The following is a 16,796-nucleotide window of genomic DNA, read 5'->3' as shown; positions in this document are numbered from 1 at the left end:
GGAGAGCAAACGTTTTGAGAATGATGAGGGTAATGAATGTATTGTACAAATGTGCTTTACACAATTGATGGATGTATGGATTGTGATGAGTTGTATGAATCCCTAATAAAATGATTTTTTTTTTAAAAGCACCCGGCTAAATGGCTCTTGAAGAAATTATACAGTCTCAGAGGCTGCTTCTCAGAGTGAGTAAGCAAGGGGCCAGAAGAGGTACCAGCACCGATGAGTTTGGGAGAAGACTAATATGGAACTGACATACCCCCATATGGCAGCCTGTGTGTTTGCAGGGAACTTGGAGATAAGGTTATCAGAGGAAGGAGGAGGCTAAAGGAGAGAGGAGGAGGTGGGAAGAGTGGTGACAGCCCAACAGCTACTGTAGTTATGGAAAATTATGCTGATAAGAGGCATGCAGCAAGAGTGCCAAGAACTACTGAGGGTCAGCCGAGGCTGGAGAGAATACAGCTGAGGCTGTGCTAAACTCTCCCCCCGTGTCATTTTCTCCATCATGCGTAGTGGCCTGAATAAGATGTAAAGATGACATCAAGTCGGAATGCTACAGAAAGGCATTCATGACCTGAGAGAAAGGGAAAGGGCTCAAGTCATCGAAAGATTGAGTTAGGCTGCAAAATAAGAGGAGGAAAAATAAAGTGACAGTGACATTGATGCCAGAGAATTCTGAAAGGACCAGGATTCTGCTGTCAGTCTCTGGCATTGAAGAACAATGGGTCAGATATTGAGAAGGGAGACCTAAATGCACATCTTGGCTTTACCGTCCACACCCCCAACCTTCTTCGCTCTAATTGGTGCGAGCAGTCCAAAGCTAGTGGGATAGCCCAGAGCAGCCAAAACAGCTGATTTTCTCAAAGAGCTCATTGCAAGATTCTCCTGGTTCTAATGTCCAGAGGCCCTTGACTGCTGCTGACATCTGTCCCAGTCCTTGAATAGCACGGATCCTACCCTCCGTCTAGTCTAAAGCATTATCCAGCATGTGTTCCTGTGGCTGCCTGTTCTACCTAAACACATGTGTCTGGTTGAAGGGATAAAAGCTCAGTTTGAAATTAGATCAAAGACACTGGTGGGAAGCCGGGTAAATGTACTTTGTCCTGATTGAAGGTCATTTATTTCCGTAAGAAAGGGGTTTATAATATTGTTGTCCTTGAAGCAGGAGAAAGACGACCTTTCTCCTCCCATGGAGAGTCACAGTCTCAGAACCCCAAGGGGCAGTTTCCACCCTGTCCTGTAAGGTTGCTAGGAGTTGGAATCAACTCCATGGCAGTGGGTTTGTTCAGGGAAACCTCTATAAATTATTTATTTTGTAGCTGAACATAAAATGAGCACTAAAGGAAATACATTGGATATTAGCTCTCAGCACAGATTCAGAAGAAAGGCTTTCTCCAACTATAAATCCTGGAGCAAACTCTGGCTGGAAGATGGGTCAGAACAGAAAATTATCAGGATATTGAAAATAATGTTATTAGCAGTAAGGAACATTATCGAGCAATTTGGAGGCGTAATTTGGAATAGGTTTTTGCAGAACTCAACCACAAAATAATAAACGCTGTAGGAATTCATGAAATGAAATAACCTTAATTGCAACGTCCTCTGTCTCTACCGGACGTAGACGGCGTGTTGACTGCTCATAGCTGTCCAGGTGATATCTTCCAGGCTGCTTCCTGTTTATAGTTTTTGGCGGCTGCATTCCAAGTGAAAAAGAACACAAGATGAAGCTTGTGTGAAAAAACAGAAGCTTGACTGAACATTAATCCACATTGCCACTTCTCCACTTGAATTCCAAGAAAAGTAACAAGTAAAGTGTATGCGGCATATTCATTATTTCAATGGATTCATCCCCCTCAAACTAAATACTAATGAAAAACATTATGCTAAAATGTTACCCAATTTAAAAACCTCTAAGCACAAATGAACATACGATCCATCATGAGTTAAAGGAGTAGGATCCAAAATATGTTTTTAGGATATCCAGTGATACCCTTGAATTAATTAACCAATCAAGTAGTTAAAATAACTATGTACAATGTCAAAGGACAACCAATCAGATTAATTGAGGTCAAAACAGAGTCCACTTGTGAGGCTGTCAGACTTGTAAATCCCCCGATATCACATTATTGATTGTCCTCTGAATAATGGATTTTGAATCTAATGCAATCACATAAATCACAGCATACATAGGAGAGGGGGAAAAGTAGATTGCTCTAGGATTCCCGCCCCCCCCCACACACACAATGATGCTGATTCATGATGCGATCCACATGTTTGAATGATTTAGTCTACTTTGAAAGTAATAGTCAAAGGACTAAAACCTCCATGATAAAGAGGATGCCAGCTGAGATTTGATGATCTTCATATTTAAAGTGAACTTGAATTTGGGCATCACTAAATATCAGTTCATTGAATCATTTGATTTTTAATTTCGCATACATAGAGATAAGTGGCTAAAGGGAAACTAGGTAATTCACCTCTGCAAACCTCTAACTTGCAAATATTCGTACATGTAAAATTTGTCTCAGGAGTCTAATGAGTAATTAATTCAATACATATAATTTTCTGTCTTCATTAAACACCTCCACGAGATTTTACAGGCTCAATTGCAAAAGATTCCAGATTTTAAAAAATACTTTCCCCTTGTAACATTAGGTTTAACATTTTGGTAAATCAATTGAATTCTACATTGAAATTAGGCATGGGCTAATATAGATTCAGTAATTTAGAATTAGCAAGATATTGTTCTTCCAATGTAATGATTTGGTGTCACAATTAATTATTTTTTTGCATTAACTGCTATATTACAGTGCTTATTTTCTTATGTTAAATCAACTCTGAGTCAGATTCCAATTAATCATGGTATATAATTATTTCAACATGTTGTCTAACTCAGTTCCCAAGATTTTCAAGAACTTTTTCATGTATATCCATTATAATTATTGGTCTACAATTTTCTTGAAGTATCATTATCTGACCTTGTTAATAGGTTATTACTGGTCTCATAGAAAATGTTAGTAAGTGTACTCAAAAACCATTGCTGTTTCCACCCAATAACTTGAATTTAAGGGGAAACTCTGTTTATTCATACTGTGTGAATCCTCTGGTCTTTAATCTGTTTTACATTTAGACTTGAAGTTTCTCATGGAATTTAATTGTGATTCAGTTGATTGTAGACCCTCCGAGCATCCTGAAACCCACTCAACTCATAGATCATTTGCTCTGGATGGATCCTCAGGTCTTGCAGTTGACCCCTCAGTGTAAATCAGTGGTTCTCAATCTTCCTAACACTGTGACTCTTTAATATAGTTCCTCATATTGTGGTGAACCCCCCCAACCATAAAACTATTTTTGTTGCTACTTCATAACTGTAATTTTGCTACTGTTGTGAATCATAATGCAAATATCTGATATGCAGGATGTCTTTTCATTGTTACAAATTGAACATAATTACAGCATAGTAATTAATCACAAAAAAAGAAATCAAGTAATTAAATTGGACATTGCTAGATTACAATCAAATAAACAGATGTTAAAAAGCCACCGAGAAGACTGAAAGTAAAACAGTAGGAATGGTTCTATCACACAGAAAATACTTGGTAAGTTTTAATGAAAACAGAATCCTAAATTTTATTTTTGCTTTTGCCCCGCCACCCCATCATCCCTCATTCCTATAACTGACTCTGTCTGCATGAGATGTTGGAGAAAGCCATTATCTTTGAAAAGCTCCATTTGTTTTCCACAAAACAGATTGAGACCTGTACATAAAATCCACTGGCTAGATTCTAGAGTCTTTGATTCTATAGTAGGACTGCCCCAGAAGTCCAAGAGGAATGACTTCATACCCTTCGCAAAACCCAGGAGAGGGGAGAAGATGTGTTGACAGAGGCTTGAGTTGGAGTCCACAGATGTAATGTGAAGAGACTGGCTCTAGAATGTCACTAATTCTCCACGGAGATTCCACAGCCCAAAACACTTAACTCTAAGGTTTTACAGAATACATAGCATCTTTAGCACTCTCAAGAAGGGGTTCCATTAGTGTTACTTTAAAGCACACAGCTTTTTTCACTCTGTTTTCAAAACTTTGTCGGTTTGTGGTTTGGCCCATCAGCAGTGATGAACGACCCTGCAGACATCAGAAGCCCAGTCTGGTTTCAATAACCCTGAAGAGACTGGATGCTTTCGAAGGGGATCCTTTGTCCTTCCAAAAACCTTTCCTTGGTTCAATTTTTCTTCTTGCTCTTATCTAATGCAAAACTCCACAACTTCCTCACTTCATGAACATGATCTCTTCACAACCTTTTCTTGAGGCCACCTTAGTCTGCTCTCCCCCAAATCTCTGAAAGCTGATCCAATAGCTATTTGCTAATATCAAACCATCCAAAGCATGATGAGCTGGTTCTAATAAAATTTCTTTTTAAGATTTTCCTGTTGCATGCGATGATAGGCACTGTTTAACGTAGCGTGTGTTTGTCCATAGCTACATAATGCAAACAAGCACGCTAAGGCAGTCTTACTCCTGTATATAGTAACAGGGGCAGTAGGTTCTTTTCAGACACAACTGCACCTGCTGAATAAAATGGCTTCACAAAAAGTAAAAGAGGAAGAAGAAAACCTAATAAAAGCAGACAGTAAGTCTAATATTGTAGCCAAATGCTCATCTTCATTTGTCTTAGCAATTTTTAAAATGATGTGAATAGAAATTTAATATAATTTCATGTCTTAGTAAGCACCTTGTGATTTCCAAGCTATGCTAGGCAGGAAACTGCATATGCATTTTTATTTGATTCCATGAAGACTTGCTATATTAGTATTTTCCCTAATACTAACATGAACAATTAACATTAACTTGTGACTCATTCAGAATAATATCCTTCTGCTTAAATATTCTGAAATATATATAATCTTAAAGACCTAGAATGTTTCTGGCATACTGAAGCAAGGCAAAGAAGCAAAGATGTAGATGCACGTCACAGAGCATGTCACAGCCCATGACAATATTCTGGGGCTACATTTCCCAACCGCCCTTGCGGCTCCCATGGAACTCCCGGGGACCAGTGGACCTTCCTGAGAATCTTATACATGAAGGAATTCTTTGCAAACCCTGGGTGTGCATGCAGGAGACAAGAGATGCTCACGCTGTTTGTGCTGGCAAGGAAAGAGCTCCTCCTCCTAACAGTCTCTACATAAAATTCTCGTGTGATGCCTTCAAAAAAGTAGCATGTATACGCTAGTTCCATAGATTTACACGTGACATACAAAACACGAGAGAATACCTCTGTATCTCCAGTTCTGACTTCCCTTTTTGTAGATGTCAAGTGAGCTATGCCAAATTAGCATATGCAAAATATGCCTCTGGATTCCACCTCTCAACACCCACCTGCTTGTTTCTTAGGGTCTCCATTTTGGACAATGGAGAAACATGTTCCCTGCCATTGACCCAGGAGTCAAGCCTACACCCCAGGATCACTGGTGAGTCTTGTTTCTCCCTTATTCTCCACATCTAGCCCACCAGAAAGCCTCCATCAGGCCAGCTTTAACAATGGATACTGAATTGTATCATTTCTCACCATGTCCACACCAATTTGGCATAATGTTCGAATCAATAAGCCTGGAAACACAAGTAAATATAAGTAAATGGTTTCCTATTATTATTTACATGGCAAAATCGTACCGACCATGTTTCCAGATATTTCTGTGGCTACTGAGTAAATATTTGTGGTGTGAGTGAGGAAATTAGTCCAGGAGTTAGGAAACTCCGAGTTTAGTTCTGATTCTCACTTAGAAATCTTATGATTTTATTGAAGCCAAATAACCTGCAAACTCAGTATATTCATCTGGAAAATAACAATATTAGGTATATAACACAATGTAATATGTGTTCAAGAAGTATAATATATCAGAGAAGCTCTTTTAAACTGAAACATCCAATAGAGCTGCATGTATGAGTACTAAGCTTATTTTGTATTGTTTTTATATAAAGCCTGGATTAAAGATCTGCTCAGCTTCCTGTTGTATTGAACATGTACTGGCACTGCTGGATAATAGAGTCATGATTTATAAAAGTAAACCTTACACATCTGTTTATTGATTTTTTTTTTACTTAATGGTCTTTCTTGTAGAAGCAGGTGCAAGTTGTCTTCATATAAATAAGCTAAAAACATGAAGCTTAGAGTCTATTCTAACTACACTCATCTGAAACCATGCATTCTGTTAGCACTGTCCCCTAGTCACAGCCTCCAAACCAAAATTATGTCCACGTGACAGAGCAGATTATTAACCCAATGAGACAGAGCGGAACCTCCCCATAAGTTTGTGAAAGTCTCTCCTGAGAAGGAGAGCTCCTTCCTTGTGGCTTACACAACAAGAGAACCCACTTACAACGCCCGGGTGCTTCTTACAGGACTCAAAAGGAAGAGAACCTTCACCAGGTCGCCAACTGTCATCACCAATCTCATCACTCAGGAGAAACTCATTCAGCTTTTGAACACTGCACAAGGCAAAAAGGGAAAAGTAGGAAATGGGTTAAAAAATAGAACCACTACACAAAAGGCCATATAATTAAAATGGTTCTATCTAAATTAATGGACCCCCACCATCCCTCTTCTCATTCCTTACACAAGCCTATGAGAGGTATTTCTCAAGATCAACTGGGAATTCAGCTAGGGTGATCATGTGTCTAAATTACCTAAGAAGATCTCCTGGGAGACAGGATTTCCAGGGCTAATAGAGAAATCCCAGGGAAATGGAGATGAGCTGGTGATCCTAAATCCGGTCAAACTTCCTACACAATTGAATTTTTTTTAATAAGACCATGGAATTGTAGACGAACTTGAAACATGGTGGTTAGAATTTACTATTTTAATTTTACAAATGAAAGGATGTAAGATGCAAAGAGGTTAATTAACCTGCTCAAGACCACTTAGCATATCAATTGTATATCTGAGATTAAAACCCAGCCATAGGACCCCAGAGTCCATTTTCCTATTCTGCGTAAGATTAAAAAAAGAAAAATACCTACCACCATCAAGTTAATTCCAACACATAGTTATCTGATAGGATAGAGTAGATCTGCTCCTTAGGATTTCTGAGATATCAATCTTAAAAAGCACACAGACCAATCGCACCCCCTCAGAGTGACTGGTGGGTTTGAATCTTGTGTTTAGCAGCTACACACACTGTCACCAGAACTCCTTTAATTCTGTTTAAGTACCAAAATTTGCACAGATTGTCTGAACTGGCAAGGTGACAGAAAGATGTCTAGAGTTTTGCTAGTCAACGTGTCAAGCAAGGACCAGAAACCTCAACATCACACGGGAACTTAGAAGTTCAGGTCCCACCTCTTACCTACTCAGTCAAAACATTCATTTTAATAACATTCATCGGTGGTTCATAACCCTATGATTTGAGAAGCCCTACCATGGAAGAGAGTTTATAAACAGCATAAAAAATGCTAGTTGCTGTCAAATCAATTCCAATTCAGGGCGATGGCGTGTGTCAGAGTAGGACTGCTCCGTAGCGCTTTCCATGGCTGATTTTCCTGATGGAGATCACCAGGACTTTATTCTGAGGTATCCCTGTTATCTACAACCTTTCTGTTAGCATCCAAGCCCATAACCAATTTGCACTCCTCAGGGACTCTCTGGTGTTCCCAGACTGGGCAAAAGACTCCACAACCGACCCACATTTCCCACTGTAATCCTCTTAGAACATTATCATAAGGTCAGGAGCAAACAAAACAAAATCTCAGGATTGGAGAACATCATCCTTTAAATAAAAAATTAGTGAAAGGGAAATTCTGTGTACTTGCAGAGGAAAAGACACACACCTCTTAGCATGCCAAGATGCAGGTGGACAAACCAGCTGGTCCCTGCAGCACCAACTGTAGGGGAAGTGGTTTACCTTTCACAGGAAACTAGAAAATATATCTTAGAAATAAAAGTTGTTGGTCCTTTTCATTTCATTTGCGCTTCATATAGTCAACTTAATGCTTCCATAGGGATCTGCAAAGTTTGTCTTTGTGACAGACTAGCAAAATAATGAGAAGCAAACTTAATTCAGTCTGTTGCCCATGATCATTAAGCCCTTGGGCACTGCATGCCATAGAAACTTCTTCCCTTTCCATAGAAAACATCACGATGGCGAAAATCCATTAGGGCAGTCTGATGATTAACTTTCAAGTGGCATTTATAGGGAACTGGGAGAAAGACCTGTTGATTTGCTCTCATAAAGATTATCCCAGGAAAAGTCTGCGAGGCAGTTATGCTCTGTCATGGGTGGGGGGAAGCGGGGGGGCTTCAGCAACATAGCAGGTGGAATCAACAACACAGCAGCTGACAACAGCAGAAGCGAACTTTATTCAGGAAGGGCTTTGGTTTACACTCTCGCTGTTCTGGGATGGAGAGACACACAGCCTGTGAGCAAAGCTTAATCATACAGACGCGAGGGACACCGTGGCAGCGAAGCCTCATGATAACGTTTTCTTCATCTTAAATGGCAGCTCCTCTTCCACTTTACAGGTTTTAAGGGTCATTCTCACCTGATGCGTTGAAAAGATTTGAGGTCAAGGAGCACAGTTTAATAAAGAAAAATAATGATTGTTACACAATCGCATACTGCGTCTTTGCCCACAAAGCCTAAGTCCAGAGAGCCAGGCTCACTTGCCTTTCTAATTCTAAGTGCAACTGTGCCAGGCACATGCTGCTTCATGAATGCTTACAGAATAGATCAAAGAAAGAATAAGCCAATGATCCAGACATTTAAGCGAAATCGGTAGTTTAAGGTCCATTTCACTTTTCTAGGACACACACAAATCATATTAAAGTTCTTATGGGATAAAGGAAGTCCGATATCTGTGAGCACCGAGATGCAAGGATCCCTGAGTGAAACCATTGGTGCGAGGCATGGCTTCCCTCCTCTTTATAGCCGCCCACTTCAGACTCCAGTGACAATGAGTGCTCCAACACTAATCCAACACTAATCCTTCTTTGAGCAGCTTCCTTCCTCCCCCTTCCGGTTACACTTATTCCAAGCTCTCTAGTTGAGGTCTCCTGCTCCTCCTGCTCTTTTGCTGCTGTCTTTTTCTGTTATTCCTGTTGATTACACATGTCTCTCCCACTAAACTCTGAACCCCTTAAGAGCAAAGGTTTTCATCTCTAACCCAGTGCCTAAAACGCAACATAGTAATTCACTCACAAAATAGCTAATGAACAAAAACCTGGGTAATGGAGCAGTTCATATTCATATGAGGTTCTTTAGGAAATCAAAGGCAAAGCAATTATGGGAATCGTGCAATTCCTGACTAGGGGTGAATTGATTTCCACCACCCTGCCCTGGCTGTGTTTTCACAATGCAGCATGTGTTCATGGACCCGCCCCCTGCGTAAAAGAACCCATGGCGTCCCTCTGCTTCAGCGCCTTCAGCATCCCGTTCAAACTGATCAGAATCTTATGCTCCAGCTTTGTCCCTCGACACTCTCCACATCAAAGTGTGTTCGCCGATCACAACTAGTTGCCACTAAACTGAATTCAACTCCTGGAGACCCCAGGTGTGTCCGAGTCGAAATGTGCACAGTCAGTGTCAGTGGCTGATTTCCTGAAAGTCCAAGACGGCCAAGCCTTTCTCCTGTGGTGTCCTTGGATGAACGCAAGCGGGCACTCTTCTGGAGCGCGACCATCCGGAGCCCCCGGGAAATCCTTTCCCAGGCTGCTCAGCTACCTGATTCACTCTGCGGCCTCACCCCTGCCTCTTGGGTAGCTCAGTCCTTCTTTTAGAACATGTTCTCCTCTGCAACTGGCTCGATCCTACTTATTATGATTTTTAATTCTGTTTCCTTGAAACCATCACTGGCTAAGTTGTCCCCCTTGAGTCAATAAGCATGAATGATCTTCAGCGAAGGGTTTATGTTCTCTCACGCATAGCACTATCACAGCATATTGTAATGAGATTCCCTCTTATGGGATTGACCCTCGCTATTATCTTTGGAAGAAGCTCTGGTGGCCAAGTGGTTACCGGCTGGGCTGTTACTCCCAAGTTGAGAAGTTCAAAAGCACCAGCGGTTCCTTCGCAAAAATACGAACCTTTCTCTTCCCATGAAGAGTTACAGTCCCAGAAACCCACAGGGAAAATTGTACTCTTGCTTACAGGGTCGCCGTGAGTCAGAATTGACTTCACGAGAGTGAGTTTGGGGGTATTTTCCTCATTTTTGTAATCCCTGTCAACAAGAACAACAAAATCTGCTGTGATGGAGTCAACCCCGACTCATGAAACCCCTGTGTGTTAGAGAGAAGAACTGCTCCCTGAGAGTCTTTGGCTGTAATCATTACGACAGGCCTTTCTCCCACCGTGCCAGCAGAGAGGTTCAAACCACCAACCTTCATGTTAGTAGACAAGAGCAAATCACCGGTGCTACCCGGGAACTTTCTGAAATGTACAGAACTTCTCTAGTAGTGTACAGAAGCTCTGTGACTAAATCATATGTGCCCATAGCCGTCTTCGGTGACAGGACAATTATGTTTAGTATTTCCATTTGCTAATGAGGTAGTTAGTTTATTGTGCCAACCCGACTGGTAAACACATGTGGGATTAATTGAAGTGCAGAGAGATGAATGGCTCAGCAAGCCTCGCCTCTTTTGGTCCCTTGCTCTTAGACCATCAGACCAGTGTGCGGCTGCCTTGCTTGTTCTGTGCCTCAATTTGCAAGCTACACTAGGTGTGGGACACGTAACCCATGGACTGTATTGCTGTAATTTGAGGTTCCTTCAAGACCTGCTTTACCACATGATTGGAATTTAAATCTCTTGAGCTGGGGATTGTCAGACCCTGTCCTCTGGCTGACTGTTGGTGACCTGCCTTGCTGTTTGCTGTCTGTGGCCAGATAGCCTGAATTGCTCTACAGAGGACTACCTGACGGCCCTCAAGACTTCAAGGACTGCCAGTGTCTCACAACTCTCACGGGAGTGTCTCATGGCACTGAGCCATTTGTACTGCTTTATAATTAGCTGTTTATTTCTTATATTAGCTATCTATCTGTATAAATATATATATATAATTATCAGCATTCTGGTTTTGTTTCCTTAGAGAAAACCCTGTCTAACACAGCTAATTTACCATCATTTGAAATAAGCAAATGGAGATTTTTCAAATACTAAAATAGTTAGGTAATGGGCTGGAGATCTTTGGTGGGTTTTTTTTGTTTGTTTTTTTCATTTAAGTATCTCAACCCCACTGAGCAGAAGGTATTACAGAGCCACCCTGACAAAGGAGGACGCTGAGTGATGGTGACAGACTCGGGTGCTTGAGATCGACTCCCCCAGCAGAGCCAGGGACGGAACACGGGCAATTTGTTGTCCTGTCTCAACCCTCGTCAGAGTACAATCTTTTGCTAATTTTTCATTTCATTTAGATAATTTGACAACATTTTAAGCTTTTAGCCACGCGTGTTATTTTTTTCATTTCTCAGATTTCACTTTGGGTGTTTAGACACAGCTGGAAAACCTTGGAGAAGTACGACGTTGATTGGGAATATCTGATTTTATTGTTGGCAGTTATATGTTTTTCTTGTAAGAAATATGAAATTCTCTAAACCGAAATACAGGGGCCAGGCCAAAGGATATGCATGCTCTATGATAAATATCAGTTACAATTTACTTGATTGAAGGTAAGTGCAGGAGACTAGCCAAGCATACATTCCTTTGGGAAGCACATGCGAGGAAGGATTCAAAGTGGCTTTCCAACAAAGCAAGGAATGTGGCCGTTTTGTTGTTGCTGCTGCTGCTTTTTTTCCTCCTTGGCAAATAACATCTTTGGACGTAGATGTTGCATTATACATCAAATACCAGAAATCTACACGCAAATTATTTATAAAGGATACTATACAACAACTGGAGCTTATCCTTACAATATCCTCCAGAAAAACATGATACATAAATCATTTCCTTACAGCTAAAGTGTAAAAGCGAGGCAAACATCCTGAAAAATTGCTCTGACTTAGACTATTTTAGTTTTTCACATAATAGTCTCTTTCCTTCATCTGGTCTTTCTTTACAAAAGCAGACTGGGCCACTCTGTTCAGAAAGATCTAGAAAAGCACGACTTTGAGGAAATACCTTGAATCATGATCGCCTTCTTTTCATTGTCCTTACGTATCGTCTATGCAATCCCACCCATCAAGCACCATGAGTAGAACATTGGCTAACAAGCTAAACATTGAGAAAAGGAAGCATAGACTTTTCTTGCATCAGAATGCTATATATCTAGAATTTTCCCACAGTAAAGAAGTTTGAGTCTCTTACATGCGGGAAGCCAACTCCATTCAAGCACACCCCGTTTCTGAAGGCATTGAACAGTGTGGTATGACGTCCACAGCCCTGAGGAGAAGGTTCCAAAAAAGCTGACCAAAGTCTCCCATTATAAACAGGCTGCTCAACTAGCTGTGGGCCAACTGGCATAGAAGAAAGATCATGGGTTTCCAGGCACAGAAGAAATGTCGAGCCCAGGCAGCACTGGGAAAAGGCTCACTTGAGTTCCCAGAATCAGCACACAGGGGACAGGGAGGTGGGGGATTATCCTCCTCTTCTGACCAGCTACCTCTGAGGAAGCCACAAATCAACCACCGAAACTCTCTGTAAAGGAGACGTTTTTATACCAAATTCTACTTGGCCTATGGCTTGGGTTAGCTGGAGCAGAGCCCTGAAACCAGACTTGTGTTTCGCAAACTGGCAAATGCCTTTCCTCTCGGTGGTACAAAAGGGAGAATGCTATGCAGAAACATAAGGGAATGTTCTCCACTCTCAGCTGTACCAGAATTGGCTCCGCCAAACCGTGTGCCTATGGATCGGGAGCCCATTCCTAGACTTTGTGTTTGTTTTTCAGACGTCTCCTAACGCTCTTTTGATGCTTGGTCATTGCTGATTTGAGAAGATTTCTCCTTTCTAAATGATCAACTGCTTTCCATCTCCATTTGTAGCAGGAAGTCAGGTTCCAGTGAAAAGTGCAACCATGTAAGGGGCAGCTGTTAAATGGAGAAAATGAAAATAAGGTCCAAAATAGCAGACCCTGGCCATTTATCAAGTTTACTGCTCCAAGGCGCTTCCCTTCCAGCGCGCTGCCTAATTTGGAAGTGGTGCTACGGGCGATGCGTACAAGTGTGTCAGGAAGTGAGCACTCAGAAAAGACAGTGAGTGTCTGAGCTTGAAACTCGAACAGCTCCAGAACCGGTTTCTAATGGCGTGCATTAGAGACCAGGACTGAAATAATCAGACTCCTAGTGAGTCCTATTAGAACTTGGCTGAGAATCAGATCATGCATATGCATTTTAATGCTATCGAATATTAAGCCACTGTTAAGTCAATGTTTAGATGAGTCCGTGGATGGTACAGAGGTTAAAGTGCCAGGCTGCTAACCAAAAAGTTAAACGTGCTAGCCTTTTCAGAGGGTCTTGGAAAACCCTGAGCTACCCAGGGGTGCTCTGACACGCATGAGACCAACATACGATTGAGTTAGAATCGGATTGAAGGCAACTGTCTTTTTAAGATAAGCTACGTCCTAAAATGAGAGGCTTGGGTGTGTTTTTAATCTGAAATGCTAGTTTTCTCAATATGATATAAATATCAGGAAAATGATATCATTCTAAAAACCTTTCAGAGATAGTCTATCTAGCTGTAGGTGGCAACAGCTTGATTTACATACGCAGGACCTCATCTTCCCATTTTCCTTCAGTAAACCACATCTTGGTAAGCTTTTCAAGGGAAAGATATAAATATGCTATTGACTATTTAAAAGCATTTTATAATCTTATAGCAAAGGCAAAAATACTACTTTAAGGTTTCCTTGTTTATAAGAGTATTGTATAGTACAGACTCTGGTATGGACCATGTAGTATAATGTAGATTGAGATTGTGCTTATGTAATATGAGTAAAAATCTTGGGGAAATAGACATCATCGTATCACTTCTATGTTTCCAATTTGTGCACTGGGGAAAATTGTAAGTCTGAGACAATTTTGGTTGGAAATACTACAGAAGCATATTTTAAATGAGCAAAAACAGAGGAGCTAATACCAAGGGCTCAATTAGAAGGACAAGGATGATAGCAACACATGTACAAATGTGCTTGATATAATTGATGTGCAAGAGCTGTAAAAGCCACAATGAAATGATTCATTTAAGATAAAAGTGGATAAATTTACAAGACTAATCAATTGTTTTGCAGAGACTAATAAGCCCTGACTTTTTACTTTTGTCAGCTTAAAATAAAATTAAAGCAGTAAATATGTACTAAGGTGTACTCCCCATCACCAGTGATGCGTGTATAAACTGGCATATTCATTTTAAAAAGTAGTCTTTAAAATGTGTGCAACTTTTCATTTTCAACTGAAAGCAACAAAAGCCATCCTCATCGAGGACCTTAAAAGATGTGTACCATATTAGATCTAATATCCACAAGCCCAGAGAGCTAGCCTAGAAAAAATAATCAGAGAAAAGGTCAAAGGAAAACAAGCATGTTTCCCTCATTGCTATTTAAGTTGGCAACAAAATAGAAATGTGCTAAATGCCCAATGAAAGGGCATCATCAAATAGAAGGTTTGCCATGGAAAAATCATAAAACCTTAAAGCACTACGAATTATAAAATTTTAATGAGGGGGAAAATACTTTGAAAACAAGTGGAATATAGAGCTAAAAAGCATGTGTGATCAACATTTGTATTTTAAAATAATTATTCTTTATGTAAACTAAATGATTGAAGCATAGCAATATCAAAGATCGGCCAATGGCTATCTCTGTGCAAAAGTAGGTTCTTTCTCCCGCTTTTTCCGACTCCCTGCCAACAGGACCTATTATTTGACAATCAAGCAAAGAGTTTGACGTTTCCGAAGGACATACCTTATGATGGCTTTGACTGCGAATCGGACCACTGTGGAGAGCAGGAACAGAGGGGTGACGAGGATGTGAAAGAGGGAGAGCGAAGCAAAGGCCTCTGCAGGTTTTAGATTATTCCCGCTGGCGTAGGCATGGGTCACAAATGTCTGTAAAGAGAGAACGTCTCACAGTGCGTACATCCAGCCCCACAGACCTGACCCCGTCTGCTGGGCCACTGTGTCATTGAAACGAAGGCAACAACTACTTCATTTAAATTACACTCTAAGTCAAACATCACTGTGGGGTACAGTGATTATTGGTTGATGGATTGTTTTAGCAATAAATTCACGAAAAGGACAGAAAGACTATTTTCAGACAAGGAAACTGACTTCTGTAAAATTACTGAGTGGAGGCAATAACTGGGGGAAGAATGCAGAGCTCATGCAACCATCGAAGCTCCTTCCAGGCAGTACTAAATTTTCTGAGAGAAAAAGCAAACTTTTCATTTTTTTTAGCTCTCTGTTATGGGCCCTTTTGTTTTTTTAAATTGAGAACATGCATGTCCAGTGCAAACTTACTTATATTTTAACAACAATACTAGCAGCTGGGTTTGTCATGTTTTCTATGAAATGTACTCATGAAGCCATTTACCATTTCAGTTGTGGATGTAGCACTACCATGCTGCTAGAAGAGGATGCTAGAAGCACTATGCTGCTCAGGTGCTTCAAGGAAGGCAATTTGGCAATAACTGGAAACATCTTACGTTAGTATCACTGACGGGGTGCTGCTGGCATCTCATAGGTACAATCATGCGTGCTGCTAAACACCCTACTGCACAGGACACGCTCTTCCAAGAAATACTTTTCTGGTACCAAATGCCTATATTACCTCAGTTAAAAAAGTATGGATTTGAGCAAATGACAGAGATGCGGTCATGTATATGACCACCCACACTTTCTTGTTCATCAATCATTTTTAAACACTGAGTTGGTTCCATTTATAAAAGCAAGAAAAAGTGTCTTACAGCAAGAACAGCTGCTATGGGAATGGCTGCATTCATGAAGACTGTGGAAAGAAATCAACTATATTAGATTCATCGAACTGTGAAAATATTTTTAGTAGCTTTAACGAATCAACTATTATTACATTAATTTTTCTTGAAGACAGGAAGGACCAAGTGAGTTAAACAATATTTTGTCTGGCGCCCACAAACATTTCCCAGTTGATGTTTCCTTGACAACAGTTATATGAGCTAATACATATTACTCTTAACCAGAAAAGGTTTTCTTTATTGAAGAAGAATTCTTATGAATTGTTACAAAGGAAATATCCCTACAATGAGGCAAATTATTCACATAATGTGATTGTGTTAAGACAACTTAACACATGAGGGTTGGTCACGTGCATAACTAGTATGTTGTTTGGTTTAGTCAACTAATCTAACTAAATAAATGAATATTGGGTATTACCCAGATTTTTTAAAAAATTGATATAATTTCAAGTTCCTTTTTCAAAAGTGATATTAATTTTCCCTTAAAAAATAATTCCATATCCTGGGTCATCTGCTGGTTTAGACATCTCTGAAGGAAAATATTTAACTAGCCTTTGATGTGAATGGTAAACAGAATTGAAATTAAAAATACTCTTAATTTAGGCTAAAATACTAGCACTTGGAAAGCATAGATGAAATAAAAGGCCAAATGAATTATTTGTAGCTACAAACCAGGGAATTTTAGGAACTGAAAGCCCAAAACATTGAGTAAATTGTTGGTAACGAAGCAAGGCAATGATCATGCAAATGCTAGACCCTAGTTTTCCTGGCCCTAAGTAGAGGGAGCAGCATCCATCCTCTGCTCTCCTTACCAGAGCACAGAGCACAGAGCAGACAGAGGAGCTTGTGCAAGCCCAGGTATGACTCACTTACTCAATACAATTGC

General features: G+C 40.4%; 1 protein-coding gene across 2 annotated transcripts in view; it reads right to left on the bottom strand.

Moving 5' to 3' along the window:
- ABCC9 (ATP binding cassette subfamily C member 9) overlaps positions 1–16,796 on the bottom strand; it is a 122,484-nt gene that overhangs the window by 74,441 nt on the left and 31,247 nt on the right. For both annotated transcript variants that reach the window (XM_075553054.1, XM_075553055.1), the window contains exons 11-14: positions 15,884–15,924; positions 14,884–15,026; positions 6,382–6,490; positions 1,586–1,693 (exon numbers count right to left, since the gene is read on the bottom strand). In XM_075553054.1, coding sequence (XP_075409169.1) covers positions 1,586–1,693; positions 6,382–6,490; positions 14,884–15,026; positions 15,884–15,924 — 401 coding nt within the window. The remainder of the gene's footprint in view (positions 1–1,585; positions 1,694–6,381; positions 6,491–14,883; positions 15,027–15,883; positions 15,925–16,796) is intronic.

Source organism: Tenrec ecaudatus, chromosome 6 (assembly GCF_050624435.1).
Source record: "Tenrec ecaudatus isolate mTenEca1 chromosome 6, mTenEca1.hap1, whole genome shotgun sequence".
Classification (NCBI taxonomy): Eukaryota; Metazoa; Chordata; class Mammalia; order Afrosoricida; family Tenrecidae; genus Tenrec; species Tenrec ecaudatus.
This window is presented reverse-complemented; position numbering and strand designations above follow the sequence as displayed.